Genomic DNA, 12,945 nt, shown 5'->3' with positions numbered 1-12,945 from the left:
ACATAGGTGGATTGCAATCAATCTACAAAGGAGATTGCTTACAAATCAGTCATGTGACCCATTTTAGAATATTGTTCAAGTGTGTGGGACCCGTATCAAACAGGAGTAACAGGAGACAATTACAGTATACAGCACGAATGATCACAGGCTTGTTTGACCTTGGGGAGTGTTGAAAGGAATATATACAATGCTCAACATATTGCTCACATAGGATCATGAGGACAAGATTAGAATAATTACAGTATGCACAGAGGCATTCAAACAATCATTTTCCCTGCACTCCATACATGAATGGAATGAGCAGAAACCCTAAAAACTGGTAAAATTGGATGTACCCTCAGTACTGGACTTCACTGTGGTCTGCAGCATGTAGATGTACAGGTAGATGTATTAAAATGATGGTTTGATAATGTTCACACCTGTCTCTCAAAGCTCTGTCAAATTCTCCTTGCAGTATCATATGTCCTATCTCATCTTCACCTGTTTCTTCTTCATCATCTTCTCTTTCTATAATATGTCCTCAAATTTGTTTCCCCTATACAGATCCTCTATATATTTTTTCCATCTTTCTACCCTCCTTTCTTTGTTTAGTTAATGTCTGTCAACTGAGCTCTTTGTATTCATGCAGCTGATTCTCTTTTCTCTCTAACTTTCCTGTACATGGCATCTATCTTACCCTAGTTGTATGTAATTCTACAGCCTTACATTTGTCCTCTAGCCATTCCTGCTCAGCCAGTTCACATTTCCTGTCAATACAATTTTTAGGTGCCTGTATTCCATTTCACCTGCTTCATTTGCTGTATTTTTATATTTTCTTCTTTCATTGATTAAATTCAGTTTCTCCAGTTATTTCTACTAGGCTCTGTCTTTTTACGTATGTGATCATCTGCTGCCTTCACTATTTTGTCCCTCCACACTAACAATTTGTCTTCTGTTGTATTCCTAATCAAAAGTCCCAATGCTGCTTAACAACCTCTGATTCATTCCGTTTATCCAGATACCAACAGCTTAAGTTCCTACCTTCCTTGCAATTACTTCAGTTTTAATCTGCAGTTCAAAACCAACAAATTATGACCAGAGTCCATATCTGCCCCAAAATCTGGTTTTGAAATTTTTGTCTCACCATTACACAGCCTATTTGAAACCTTCTGGTGTCTCTGGGTGTTTCCATGAATGCAACGTTTATTCAATATTTTCTAGTCAAGTATTAGCAATAATTAAATTCTGCTCTCGGCAATAGCCTACAAGATGGCTTATCCTTTAATTCCTCTCCCCCATTCCATGTTCTCCTACTATTTTTCCTTCTCATCCTTTTCCTACTATTAAATTCCAGTTTCCCACAACAACTAAATTTTGGTCTCTCTTAACTATTTGTATTTTTATGTCATCATACCACTGTCAATCCCTTCTTCATCAGTGGGGTTAGCAGGCATATAAACTTCCACAACTATGGTGGACGCTGGTTTTGTGTCTATCTTGGCTACGATAGCACAGGCCAAAGATGGAAAAATGTTTTTGGCTGAAAATACCTTATTCTTATGTTTTTTAGGATGGGAAATCTAAATATGATACTTAAAAAACTGAATCACCCACAATTCCTTCACATTTTACAATTAAATTAAGCAATTTTTTAAAGACTTTAACAGTTTTTATATATTTAAAATAATTTAAAAAGGAGTTGTAATGAATGTAGATGATGATGGTAGCACTGCTGAAAAAAACATTTGCTGGCAAAAAAAGGTTGATTCTATTTTTGTGTTAACAGTTGGTTTTTTGTTTACTGTCAACATAACCCCACTTTCCCATTTCCTGTACATGTGCTCAATACAGTGTCTAATCGTGGTTGTAAAATCTCTGCTAACAGTTTTTGTTACATTTGTGGTGAATTTGTGATTAAAAAACACCAAAGAAACATTACAGGCTTTGTGAAAAAGGTTTATCTATCATACTTTGAATCTGAACTGGGTGATCAAGATAAATTTTGGGCGCCACATAATGTATGTTATGTGTGTGTTGAAGATCTGAGAAAATGGTCCAAAAAGGAGGAAAAAGCCCTTATATTTGCCGTTCCTATGACATGGAGGAAGCCAAGAAATCATTCTGATGATTGCTACTTTTGCAGTGTTGATATTACTGGTCATAATTCGATAAACAAAAAGGTAATAAGCTACCCTAACCTTCCATCCACCATCTGACCAGTAGGGCATGGTGTAGATTTGCCTGTTCCTAAACCAACAGATGATTTAAATTCTATTCAAACAGAAGTATTTTCCAATGTACAATCTGATTGACATGAACCAGATGATGATGAATTCCATTGTAATACAGAAAGTCTAGAGCCCAAACTGTTTACTCAGAGTGAGCTTAACAATTTGGTTAGGGATCTGCGTTTAACGAAAGAAAAAGATGAATTGCTTGGCTCTAGATTAAAAGAAAAGAACTTATCAACAGTTGGAACCAGCATATACATGTACAGAAAGAGAGAGAAGCAATTTTCCAAGTTTTTTCAACAAGAAGGTGATTTAGTGTACTGCTCAGACATTCCCAGTCTGATGAATGAGTTTGGTATTGAATACAAAAAGGAAGACTGGAGGCTGTTTATTGATTTATCCAAAACTAGCTTATAGGGTGTTTTATTACACAATGGTAGCAAGTATGCATCTGTACCTGTTGGCGATTCTGTACATATGAAAGAAAGCTATGAAAACCTAGAAATAGTGCTAAATAAAATAGGCTATTCTGCTCATGGTTGGATGATATGTGGCGATCTAAAAGTAACATGCAAGCTCCTTGGACAGCAAGGTGGCTTTACCAAATGCCATGTTTCTTGTGTGAATGGGACAATATAGCTAGGGATCAACACTGGTGCAGAAAGAACGGGCCTGTGAGGGAGTCTTTAAAACCTGGTGAGAAGAACATTCTAAGCAAAAACCTTGTAGATCCTAAATCCGTACTCCTACAACCTCTAGCTATAAAGTCAGGCCTAATAAAACAGTTTGTAAAAGCTTTGCCTAACGATGGACCATGTTTTAAGTATCTCTGCCAAAATTTTCCACACCTTTCAGAAGCTAAACTAAAAGAAGGTGTCTTTGTCAGGCCTGACATTAGAAAATTGATGTTTGATGTTAACTTTGAATCCACAATGACCTTAAATGAGAAATAAGCATGGGTATCATTGAGCAAGTCATTACAAAGTTCTTAGAACATGAAAAAGACCCAGAATATGTTTCTATTGTAGCTACAATGTTAAATGAGTTTAAAACTTTAGGATGTTTAATGAGCCTAAAAGTTCACTTTTTGAACAGTCATCTTGATTACTTCCCAGACAACAGGGGAGATGTTAGTGAGGAACAAGGAGATCATTTTTACCACGACATTAAAGTGATGGAAAAATGCTACCAAGGCCGCTGGAACACCAAAATGATGGGGGCTACTGTTGGTCACTTCACTAAGAAGTTCAGCAAGTGACTCATCATAGAGAAAGCTACACAAGAAGCCTCACAGAAAAAAAAAAAGAAAAAAGAGAGAGAGAGAGAGAGAGAGAGAGAGAGAGAGAGAGAGAGAGAGAGAGAGAGAAAGGAAATACAAACCAATTGCAGTTGACAAGTGAAACCTCCATTAACACATTTCTTTGTTTTAAGTAGCTCACTGTAAACACAAACCAAGCTTATGTGGTAACAAAGCATTACATTAATTTCCCCATTTACCGAATAGCATAGAATTTTTATAGTATATAATAAAAAGCACATTGCTCGAAAACTGCGGGTGACACAAAAAAAAACTAAGGCTAGATTTGGATTCAGCTCATAAAAATCTATAAAGATCAGCTTTCATAATAAAAAAAAAAATTTTTTTAATTTTGTCGGCCTGTTAATCCATTCACTAAGCTGTTCACAGCAGTTTACACACTTTCCTACTTCCTTATTCACTATTAGGCTTACTCCTGTGTTACCCCTATTTAATTTTATTTTGATAAATCCTGGACTCACCTAACCAAAAGTCATGTTCTTCCTGCCAGAGGACTTCACTAATTCCCACTGTATCTAAACTGAAACTATCCCTTTTCTTCTCTAAATTATCTAGCCCACCTAACCTAATTAAAGGATCTAATGTTCCACACTCCAGTCTGCAGAATGCCAGTTTTATTTTTCCTTATTACTCCTGGATAGTTCCTGTATGGAGATCCAAATGGAAGACTGCTTTATCTACTTTATTTCTGGGATATATTATCCAACACAATGCCATCATCATTAAGCTATACAACAGAGCTGATGTACTTGGGAAAAATAATGACTGCAACTTTCCCTTGTTTTCAGTTGTCCACCTCCGCAATGTCGATGGTTCATGGGGAGATTTAAAATTATAAACTTATATGAATGTATTAGTATTATAAACTTACAAAGTTTAGACCACAGGAAACAACAGAATTTCATAATCCACCCTGTAGGACTATTTCACACAGAAAACAGTCACAACATACCAACTGGGTGCATGCGATCTACATTGGGCTCAATGATGGAAGCAAGAAATAAAATACTGCAACATTCAGTGGGGGAGAATGAAGACACTGGCATATCTAAATACATAAAAATTAAAGGATGTGCGAAAAATATACAGAGATGAGTTCAAACATTCTACACAAACATACCGTAATGGCATATTGTGCCTGAATTAAAATTATTGACAGACGATTGGCAACCTTAATCAGTGAAAATAAAAAGCTGTCAAATCTTGAGAGTTTTCTGTCATTTGATCATTTCGATTAATGGGCTACGTCCATTTCCCAGCTGATAAATCAACAAACAATTTTTTGGCAAGCTTTGTTAACAATGTAAAGCAAACAACCTATGCCAACAATTTTTTATAGAAGTTTTATAATAATGTACAACAGCCTTCACAATGTGTAAATAAAACTCTTGTGGCAACTTGTAATAATTATGTAAAATATGCTTTAATACCAGAGAATGAAGATGAACATACACTTCAAATGTACAAAAGGAAAAACAATTTTATGTTAATGATCTATTATTTCTAACAATAATTAAAGTTCCTTGATGAAAATATACCTAAAATAAAGGAAAGGCAATCACTCACCAATACAAGACTGTGTGTGGTGCAGAGAAACACACAATAGAAAAAAACTGACATTAGCTTTTGAGCTATTACTCTTTTTCTAGTAAGAATGTATGCAATCACTCACACAAGCACACAGACACACAAAAGCAAGAGCTTGAAAGCTACTGTTAACTGTTTTCTGTTATGTGTTTCTGTACACCACACACCAGTCCTCTATAGGTAAGTAGTTGCCTTTCCCTTATTTTATAGACATGTCTGTGTATGTGCGGATGGATGTGTGTGTGTGTGTGTGTGTGTGTGTGTGTGTGTGTGTGTGTGTGTGTGCACCTGTCCTTTTTTCCCCCCTAAGGTAAGTCTTTCCGCTCCCGGGATTGGAATGACTCCTTACCCTCTCCCTTAAAACCCACATCCTTTCGTCTTTCCCTCTCCTTCCTGAAGAAGCAACCATCGGTTGCGAAAGCTAGTAATTCTGTGTGTGTGTTTGTGTGTTTTGGACATTGTGCCTGTCTGCCGGCGCTTTCCCGCTTGGTAAGTCTTGGAATCTTTGTTTTTAATATATTTTTCCCATGTGGAAGTTTCTTTCTATTTTATTTACAAAACCCCTATATTAATCCACATACAATACATTTAAATTATTAACGTGTAACATAGAAAGTTATATTCTATTCTTTCTATAGCAAGAAGCTACCAACCCTTCTGATCTATGCTGCCATTTCCTGAGTACTTCCAGAGCAACATTTTTTTAAATATTTTTTATTTATTTATTTCTTTTTTAAATTTCTTCCATCCAGGTAGAAATTTATTCACGTGTTAAGGGGTTAACAGAACAGAGCATTATTATTTTGAACTATTCCAGATATGTGTTGAATAACAAAGAGAAACTACGTAATGTTCCCCAGTACACATTTAATGAACCTGATGTGGAATGCGTAGCAGGCTCTTACCTCAAGGTGATCATAGAGTGTGCGAATAACAGGATGACCCTGTGAATCACTTGCTGAGCCTCCACCCCCACGATCACCTCCTGGACCTGTGTCACCACCAGCAACATCTGGCGCTGATTTTGCCAGCATACGATCCACGTCCAAAATCTGTAGGTGTGCAAGACAAAAATTTGAAATTATAACGTATCAAAACTCGTAGTCAACAAATGATGAAGACACATAAGTAAATCTGCAATCCCCATTATTTTCTCTATTGCGGAATTCTTCTTCTCTCATTACTAAGTTCCATTCTATTTATTCTCCACAAATCAATATGTAATTGAACATTGCTAATACAAAAATAATTTTGCTTTTTTCCCCTAAAATGGAGCACCAACAAATGAGACTAACAAAACAGGCTCAGATAAATTAGAAGAATTTCAGGAAGACTTGAAGAAGACACTAACAAAGATTACTACCAAGAATATTATCATAGTTCTGCTCAACTTGGGAAAGTAAGAAAATTCATACAGATCATTGTGGCTCTACATCTCACAACAACACTAACTGGAAACATGAATGACTGGTGAAAATTTGTAAGAAATTTGATCCAATAATGAATCTGACAGTATTTAAACAGCTTCAAAGAAAACAAAAAACATAGGTATCACCCGATGTTCTACTAGGAGAGTTTCAAAGTGATCATGCAGCAATCTTGTGACCCGTCACCAAGGAGATTCAAAATTTCAAAGTAATCTGAGGATCAAATTTAGATTCAGATCACTTACTTCCAAAACTGAAGTCAAAATCCTGTCAAGAGCCTAACAAATTAGCAATATTACCCTATAACAAATTAAAGACAGAGAAACTTGTAAGTGCCAAAAATTTTACAATGACCTGGAATCAGAATAAGTATCATGGATGGGAAAACTTAAAAGAAGCAATGACTGACAGTGCAAAAGAAATGATTCACATCGAGAAAATTAGGGAACACTTCTGGTGATCTGCAGAAAGAGGTAAGACAATCAAAGAGCATCAAAAAGCATGGGCTGAATGGTGTTCTCATGGAACACCAGAAAATCTAAAGAACTTAACGAGTACCAAAAGGAAACACAGCTGAAACTATCAGGAATCTGAAGAGAAAATATGAGAAAGAACTCAGCATAAGAGGACTTCTGAAAGAACAATTTGAGAGATGTTTATAGAATAGTTAAGGCTAACTAAAGAAGACACAATTCCCCAAACTTTAGCTTCAAGAAGACAGAAGGAAAGGTGATATATGATGATACGAAAAAAACAGTCAGAGCTTAACCAAATACTTAGAAGAACTACAACCGAGAAGCGTCAGCTCAGAACCAGAAAAAACCAATTCCAAACTCAGAAGCACTAACTGCAGAATAGATTAGGGGCATCGTAAACATCTCAAAGAGCAATAATTCTCCTGAAAAAGATGGGATTATTGCAGAAACTGCAAAATTGGGAGCTTTTACGAATTGTCACAAAATTTTTCTCTGAACACTGAGAATTGTATATAATCTTAAACTAGCAGTTGATTTCCTGCATAAAGAACTGTGGCTATACATTCGAGTAATAGTTTTAGTCGTCAATGTGATATTTCCCAGCACTTTCGCACACCTTACTGTACGAAAAAATGGCGTATTTTTGAGAGATCTTTAATGCGGTGCATCAATTAACGGATTTTTGTAGTATGTATGTATAAATATGAAAAACATCTCATACAGCAGTTTAGTTTTGCAAACATACAGATCAACATGGCATCTGATATCTTCCAAACCAACCTAGGTCCTGTCCTAAGCAACATTTCATGTTGTCACCACATACTTTATTCACAAAATAGTAAAATTAATACTGAATAAATGTTTAAATAAATGTGCTTCATCACCATAAACATATGTGGATGACATCACACCTCCTCTGCTGCCAATGGCTGAAAAAAGCAAACCAAGCGGACATGATGTTTACGTGTTTGTGAATCTTAAGTGCCATATTTGGTAATCTTCGTATTTATACTTGTGTCTACAAAAATATGCAGTTTAACTGATACAGAGCATTAAAGATTTCTTCAAACCATGTCGTTTTTGGAATGATACGCTGTGCAAAATATCAGAAAATCTCACATTGTTCGGTAAAACATTACATACATTTCAAGTTAAAACTAAAGATTCCTTCATTATTGTAGGAAAAAGAATTTTTGGTGTTTAATCCAGAAAGTTGTTGAGAAATACATAGGGACAATTACTTCAGGCAGAGGTAAAGGAAGTACCGAAATGTACTGGGTTGCAACTTCTGATTAGGCTAACAACCCTTATGGCTACACATCCATGAATTAAGTCCGTGTTTACAGCTCTCTAGGCTCGTTTCAAGTGTGGGCGTGATAATGAACTTCATTAATTTTGATGTGGCAATGAGTCTATTGTGTGTACCTAGAATGAAAATGACCTCAGTTGCATTATTACACATTTATTGTGTTACAATTGGTTTCGTTCCTTGAACATCTTCAAGTTGCCAGTTTTACGGAGTGTGTTCTATAAGTAATGCGACCAATTTTTTTTCTGACGCAATGATACACCACAGTATGTTGTAACTGGCTGGGCTAAGTGGAGGGGGGGGGGGGGGAGGGGTGTTAGATTCAAAATGCTATTTGTCTCATTTGGCTGCAAGCTGCTGGAGAGTCAGAATGTGCGTTTCCGTCAACCCCGTTTTGAGTTTATTTAACACCGCCACCAAAACGTTCCCATTACTTCAGAATGGCTTTGGGACTGATTGCTTGTCCATATCACAAGTTTTCCATTCATGGAGGGCTGAGAGGAGACCACCGACAAACCTTGCAGTGGATGGCCATCAATCGCATCAGTCGATGAAAATGTGACACGTGTGCGCAATTGTTTCAACTCTGACAGACGGCTGAGCCTTCAATTGATAGCACAAACTCTAAACATGTCAAAAACAACGGTTTTCTGCTTTGTGACCGAAGATTTGAACATGAGAAAGGTGTGTGCCAAACTCGTCCCAAAAGTGTTGACCGACGAACACAAGCACTTGCGAGTGCTTCAGTGACAACAAATTTGGAAATGTATGAAAATTACCCTCATTTTTTTAAACTCAGATATTACTGGTGATGAGTCGAGGATTTCTGAGTACGACGCTGAGACAAAAAGGCAGAGTTCAGAGTGGCACACCCCATTGTCGCTGTATCCCAAGAAGGCATGCATGAGTAAGTCCAGGATCAAAACAATGCCCATTGTCTTCTTTGACGTCAGAGGCATTGTCCACCACGAATTCGTACCTACCGTGACTACAGTGAACTCATCTTTCTACTTGGAAGTGCTCAAAAGACTGAAAAGGAGGGTCTCGCGCTGCCAAAGAGACATCAGGGACACATGGAAAGTTCACCACGACAACGCGCCAAGTCAAAGCGCCTTCACTGTCAATGACTTCCTGACCAAGACCAAGATCCCATTGGTTCCCCAGCTTCCCTACAGTCCTGACCTTGTTCCCACAGACTTTTTTTTTGTTTCCTCAGTTAAAAGGTGTCATGAAAGGAAAACATTGGGACATGATTGAAAGCATCCAGGCACATGTTACATCAACTCTAAAGAACATTCAAGAAAAGGCATTCCAGGATGCCTTCCAGGCATGGAAGCACCGCCTCCAGAAGTCTATCGACGCAGAAGGATGCTATTTTGAAAATTTTTGATTATTCGTACGAATATATTCAATAAATGATTTTTTTTATGAATTTGGTCGCATTACTTATGGAATGCACCTTGTAGTCTTGGCCATTGAACTGCCAGGGGTGCTTGTTTTTGCTTTGTCAAACAGACAGGAAAGAATCTTGATCATGTTGAAAACTGCAGCTGAAACTGATGTTAAAGATTAATGAAAACCAGGCAAAAACGAGCAACCTTTGTCATTCAACGGAAAAGACTAAAATTGGCAACCTGAAGATGTTCAACACATGAAACCAGTCGTAACACAATTAATGTGCAATAATATTGCTGCGATTTCAGTCTGCTAGGTTCAGGCAGTCATCCACTCATGTTTCATTATGCATGAAAAATCTTATTGTGAACTGCGACAATGAAATTGCGGATTGAGCAGTGACACTGACACATTATGAGCTCAGAAGATTACAAGTGGTATGTAACAAGCTTGTAACAAAACACTCATTTGTTCAGACATGTTCACTAAAAGCAGCACATATACAAAAAGGCATTTCAAGGTAAAACTGCAATAATTCAAATTCAGCAATACTAAAGATTCTTTCAGGAGTGTACAGAGTTTAGTGAAACATCTTTACAAACAGATTAGTACTAACAGAATATTAAGCAATACGTATTAAGGTATAGAAAGAACCGCAATATGGAGTCTGTGAGTATATCAAATGCAGAAGTCCTTCATTAGTTCCACACTCAGGAACATACTTCAATAACATGAAATGTTTTGCATTGCTTGTTGATAATCCTTCTCCAAGAAAATACCACTCGCTCCCTTTGCCTGTACAAGAGTTGTTATAAATTCAAACAAGGCACTAATAGAAAGAACTGCAGCCAACATTGTGATGGAAAACATAAAATTATTTCTCCAGATGGACTTCAAAAAGTAAGGAGAAAATAAGAGAGATTAAGGCTATTATCAAGGCATACAGGCAATTACTTTTCCCTCACTCCATCTGCAAGTGGAAGAGGAAATGAATGACTATCCATGTTACAAAGTAACATCCGGCATGAACTGTGCAATAGTTGGCAGTGTATGTATATATGTGTAGATGTGAAAAATATTAACTAAAGTCCAGAGCAAAATATCTGCAATAAATGAAAAGCACCAGTTTGCTTTTGTTCTACAGCGTTAATTTTTATTGTGTTAACTGGTTTGTGGCGTACAAGGCCATCTTCAGACATTTAGTGAGTATTGTCACCAAAGAAGTTACAATGTTTGCAAACAACATTGAAAGAGAAGTAACACATCTGGACTGAAGCAGAAACATACAGAAACATCTTTGACAGTGTGGTGGTAATGCAATGAAGAAGTAAAAAATTGAACTGTAAATAAATAAAATGGAGTAGACAGGAAAACTTTAACACAAAATAGGGTCAGCATGCCTACATAACAGTTTCTATTAATAAACAAAACTAATAAAATTAAATAAAATAAAATTAGTACTTGACAAGGCTACCTTAGGAGGCATAAAACATGGAGAGTGATACACAAACCAATTAAAAGAAGAAACAATTATCAATGTAACTACAGAATTCATAACGAACTTGAGCAATATCAATAAGACAAACAGAAATAAATAAATCCTGGCAAATGGAGGAGTCTGAGGGAACATAATGCAATCACTGAGAATGTGGTGGTACTGCTTTTAACATTAAGATTATATTCAAAATTGTGGCTATGTAACGGTTTGGATTAAATAAATGAACCAAGTAAAATATAAACAATATTTGATGAGAAAATTACAAAAGGTGTTAAACATGGACAATAATACAAGTACCAGTTAAAAGAAAGGCTTCACGATTGAAACTACAGTCTATATGGAATAAATAGACAATAGACAATAAAACAAAAGAACTTAATGAAAACAGAAAAATGGGAATATGTAGGAACAGGCAGTGTGGGAATAATGAACTTCAGAGATGATTATATGAAGTTTGGAAAAGGGGAAGTATTGAGCTGTGTCTAGTCATTTACGATTAGATCTGGCCCGTGAGCTAGATGTTTGTTAATTTCCAGGGCAAGAAGGTATTACTGTACCTGTAGTTGTAGTTTTTCTATAAATTTTGAAATAATGTGGATGTGTACTGAAGTCAATGGTGAGATCTAAGAAGTTTATGGATTTGCTGCCAATCTCCATTGTGAATGAATATTTTTATGTTGATTGTTTAGGTTTTTCAAAAATGTGTTGAGTTGTCTTGTAGAACCAGCCCACATACACAGCACATCGTCTACATACCTAAACCAGTATTTGATATGTGCACTCATAGGTTCTGTTTTTACAATATTTTGTTCCAAATGGTCCATAAATATTTGAGCCAACAGTGGACTAAGAGAGGAACTCATAGCTAATCCATCTAATTGTTTATAAAGAGTCCCTTGGAAATGGAAATAGTTCTGTGCCAAGCATGTCTGAGTATCCAGTCTCAAGGCATTCAATTCCACAGGATTGAAATAAGACTTGAACATCAGCTCTGTCAGAATATCAATGCATTCCACTGGTATGTTGGAAAACAAACTGCAGACATCAAAGGATACTAATTTATCACTGTGTGAGACAGATGCACCTTTTAACTTATTTACTAGGTCCATGGAGTTTGAAACACCATGCTTTGGTTTGAATTTAGTCTTGCTCTTAATTAGGACATCCAGTTTACTAGCTGGTTTGTAAGATGGAGCATTGAATGATGATACAACTGGACAAATAGGAACATCTTGTTTATGCAGTTTAGGAAGCCCATACATTCTAGGAGGCACTGGTTTCATATTACTTAACAGTTTTGCTTCAAAGTCAGAGAATATGCTTTTGCATGAATTGATTGAATATTTAACGTCCTCTTTGAATAATTTAGTAGGATCTTTAGGAAGGACTTGGAAGCCTTTGGTATTCAGGAAATCATTAACTTTATCCACATTTTTGTTCAAATGTACAAAACTGTTGCCTTTATCAGATTTTGTGACAGTGATATCTTGGTGTAGTAATTTCCATTTTAAGGACTTTAGGGTGTGAAAGTCAATAGACTATGGGATGCTACACATGAATCTGGTTTCATTCTTTAGGGCATTGGCAACTAAATATTTTTCAGTGTGTCTTATGTTAGAACATATTCAATACCTATTTTCAAAACATCCAGTTGTTTTTCTGATGGAGTGTGGGGAGGAGCATATTTAAAACCTTTCTCAAGCACTTTTTGTTCATTTGGAGACA

General features: G+C 36.4%; 1 protein-coding gene across 1 annotated transcript in view; it reads right to left on the bottom strand.

Annotated features, from left to right (window-relative positions):
- The window catches only part of LOC126273018 (cleavage stimulation factor subunit 1), a 110,661-nt gene that overhangs the window by 76,225 nt on the left and 21,491 nt on the right, over nt 1-12,945 (bottom strand). Inside the window, exon 4 of the mRNA XM_049976390.1 lies at nt 6,021-6,167. Within this exon, the coding sequence (XP_049832347.1) occupies nt 6,021-6,167 (147 nt within the window). The remainder of the gene's footprint in view (nt 1-6,020; nt 6,168-12,945) is intronic.

This window comes from Schistocerca gregaria, chromosome 5, assembly GCF_023897955.1.
Source record: "Schistocerca gregaria isolate iqSchGreg1 chromosome 5, iqSchGreg1.2, whole genome shotgun sequence".
Classification (NCBI taxonomy): Eukaryota; Metazoa; Arthropoda; class Insecta; order Orthoptera; family Acrididae; genus Schistocerca; species Schistocerca gregaria.
Note: the sequence above shows the minus strand (reverse complement) of the source record. Positions and strands in the feature narration are given on the sequence as shown.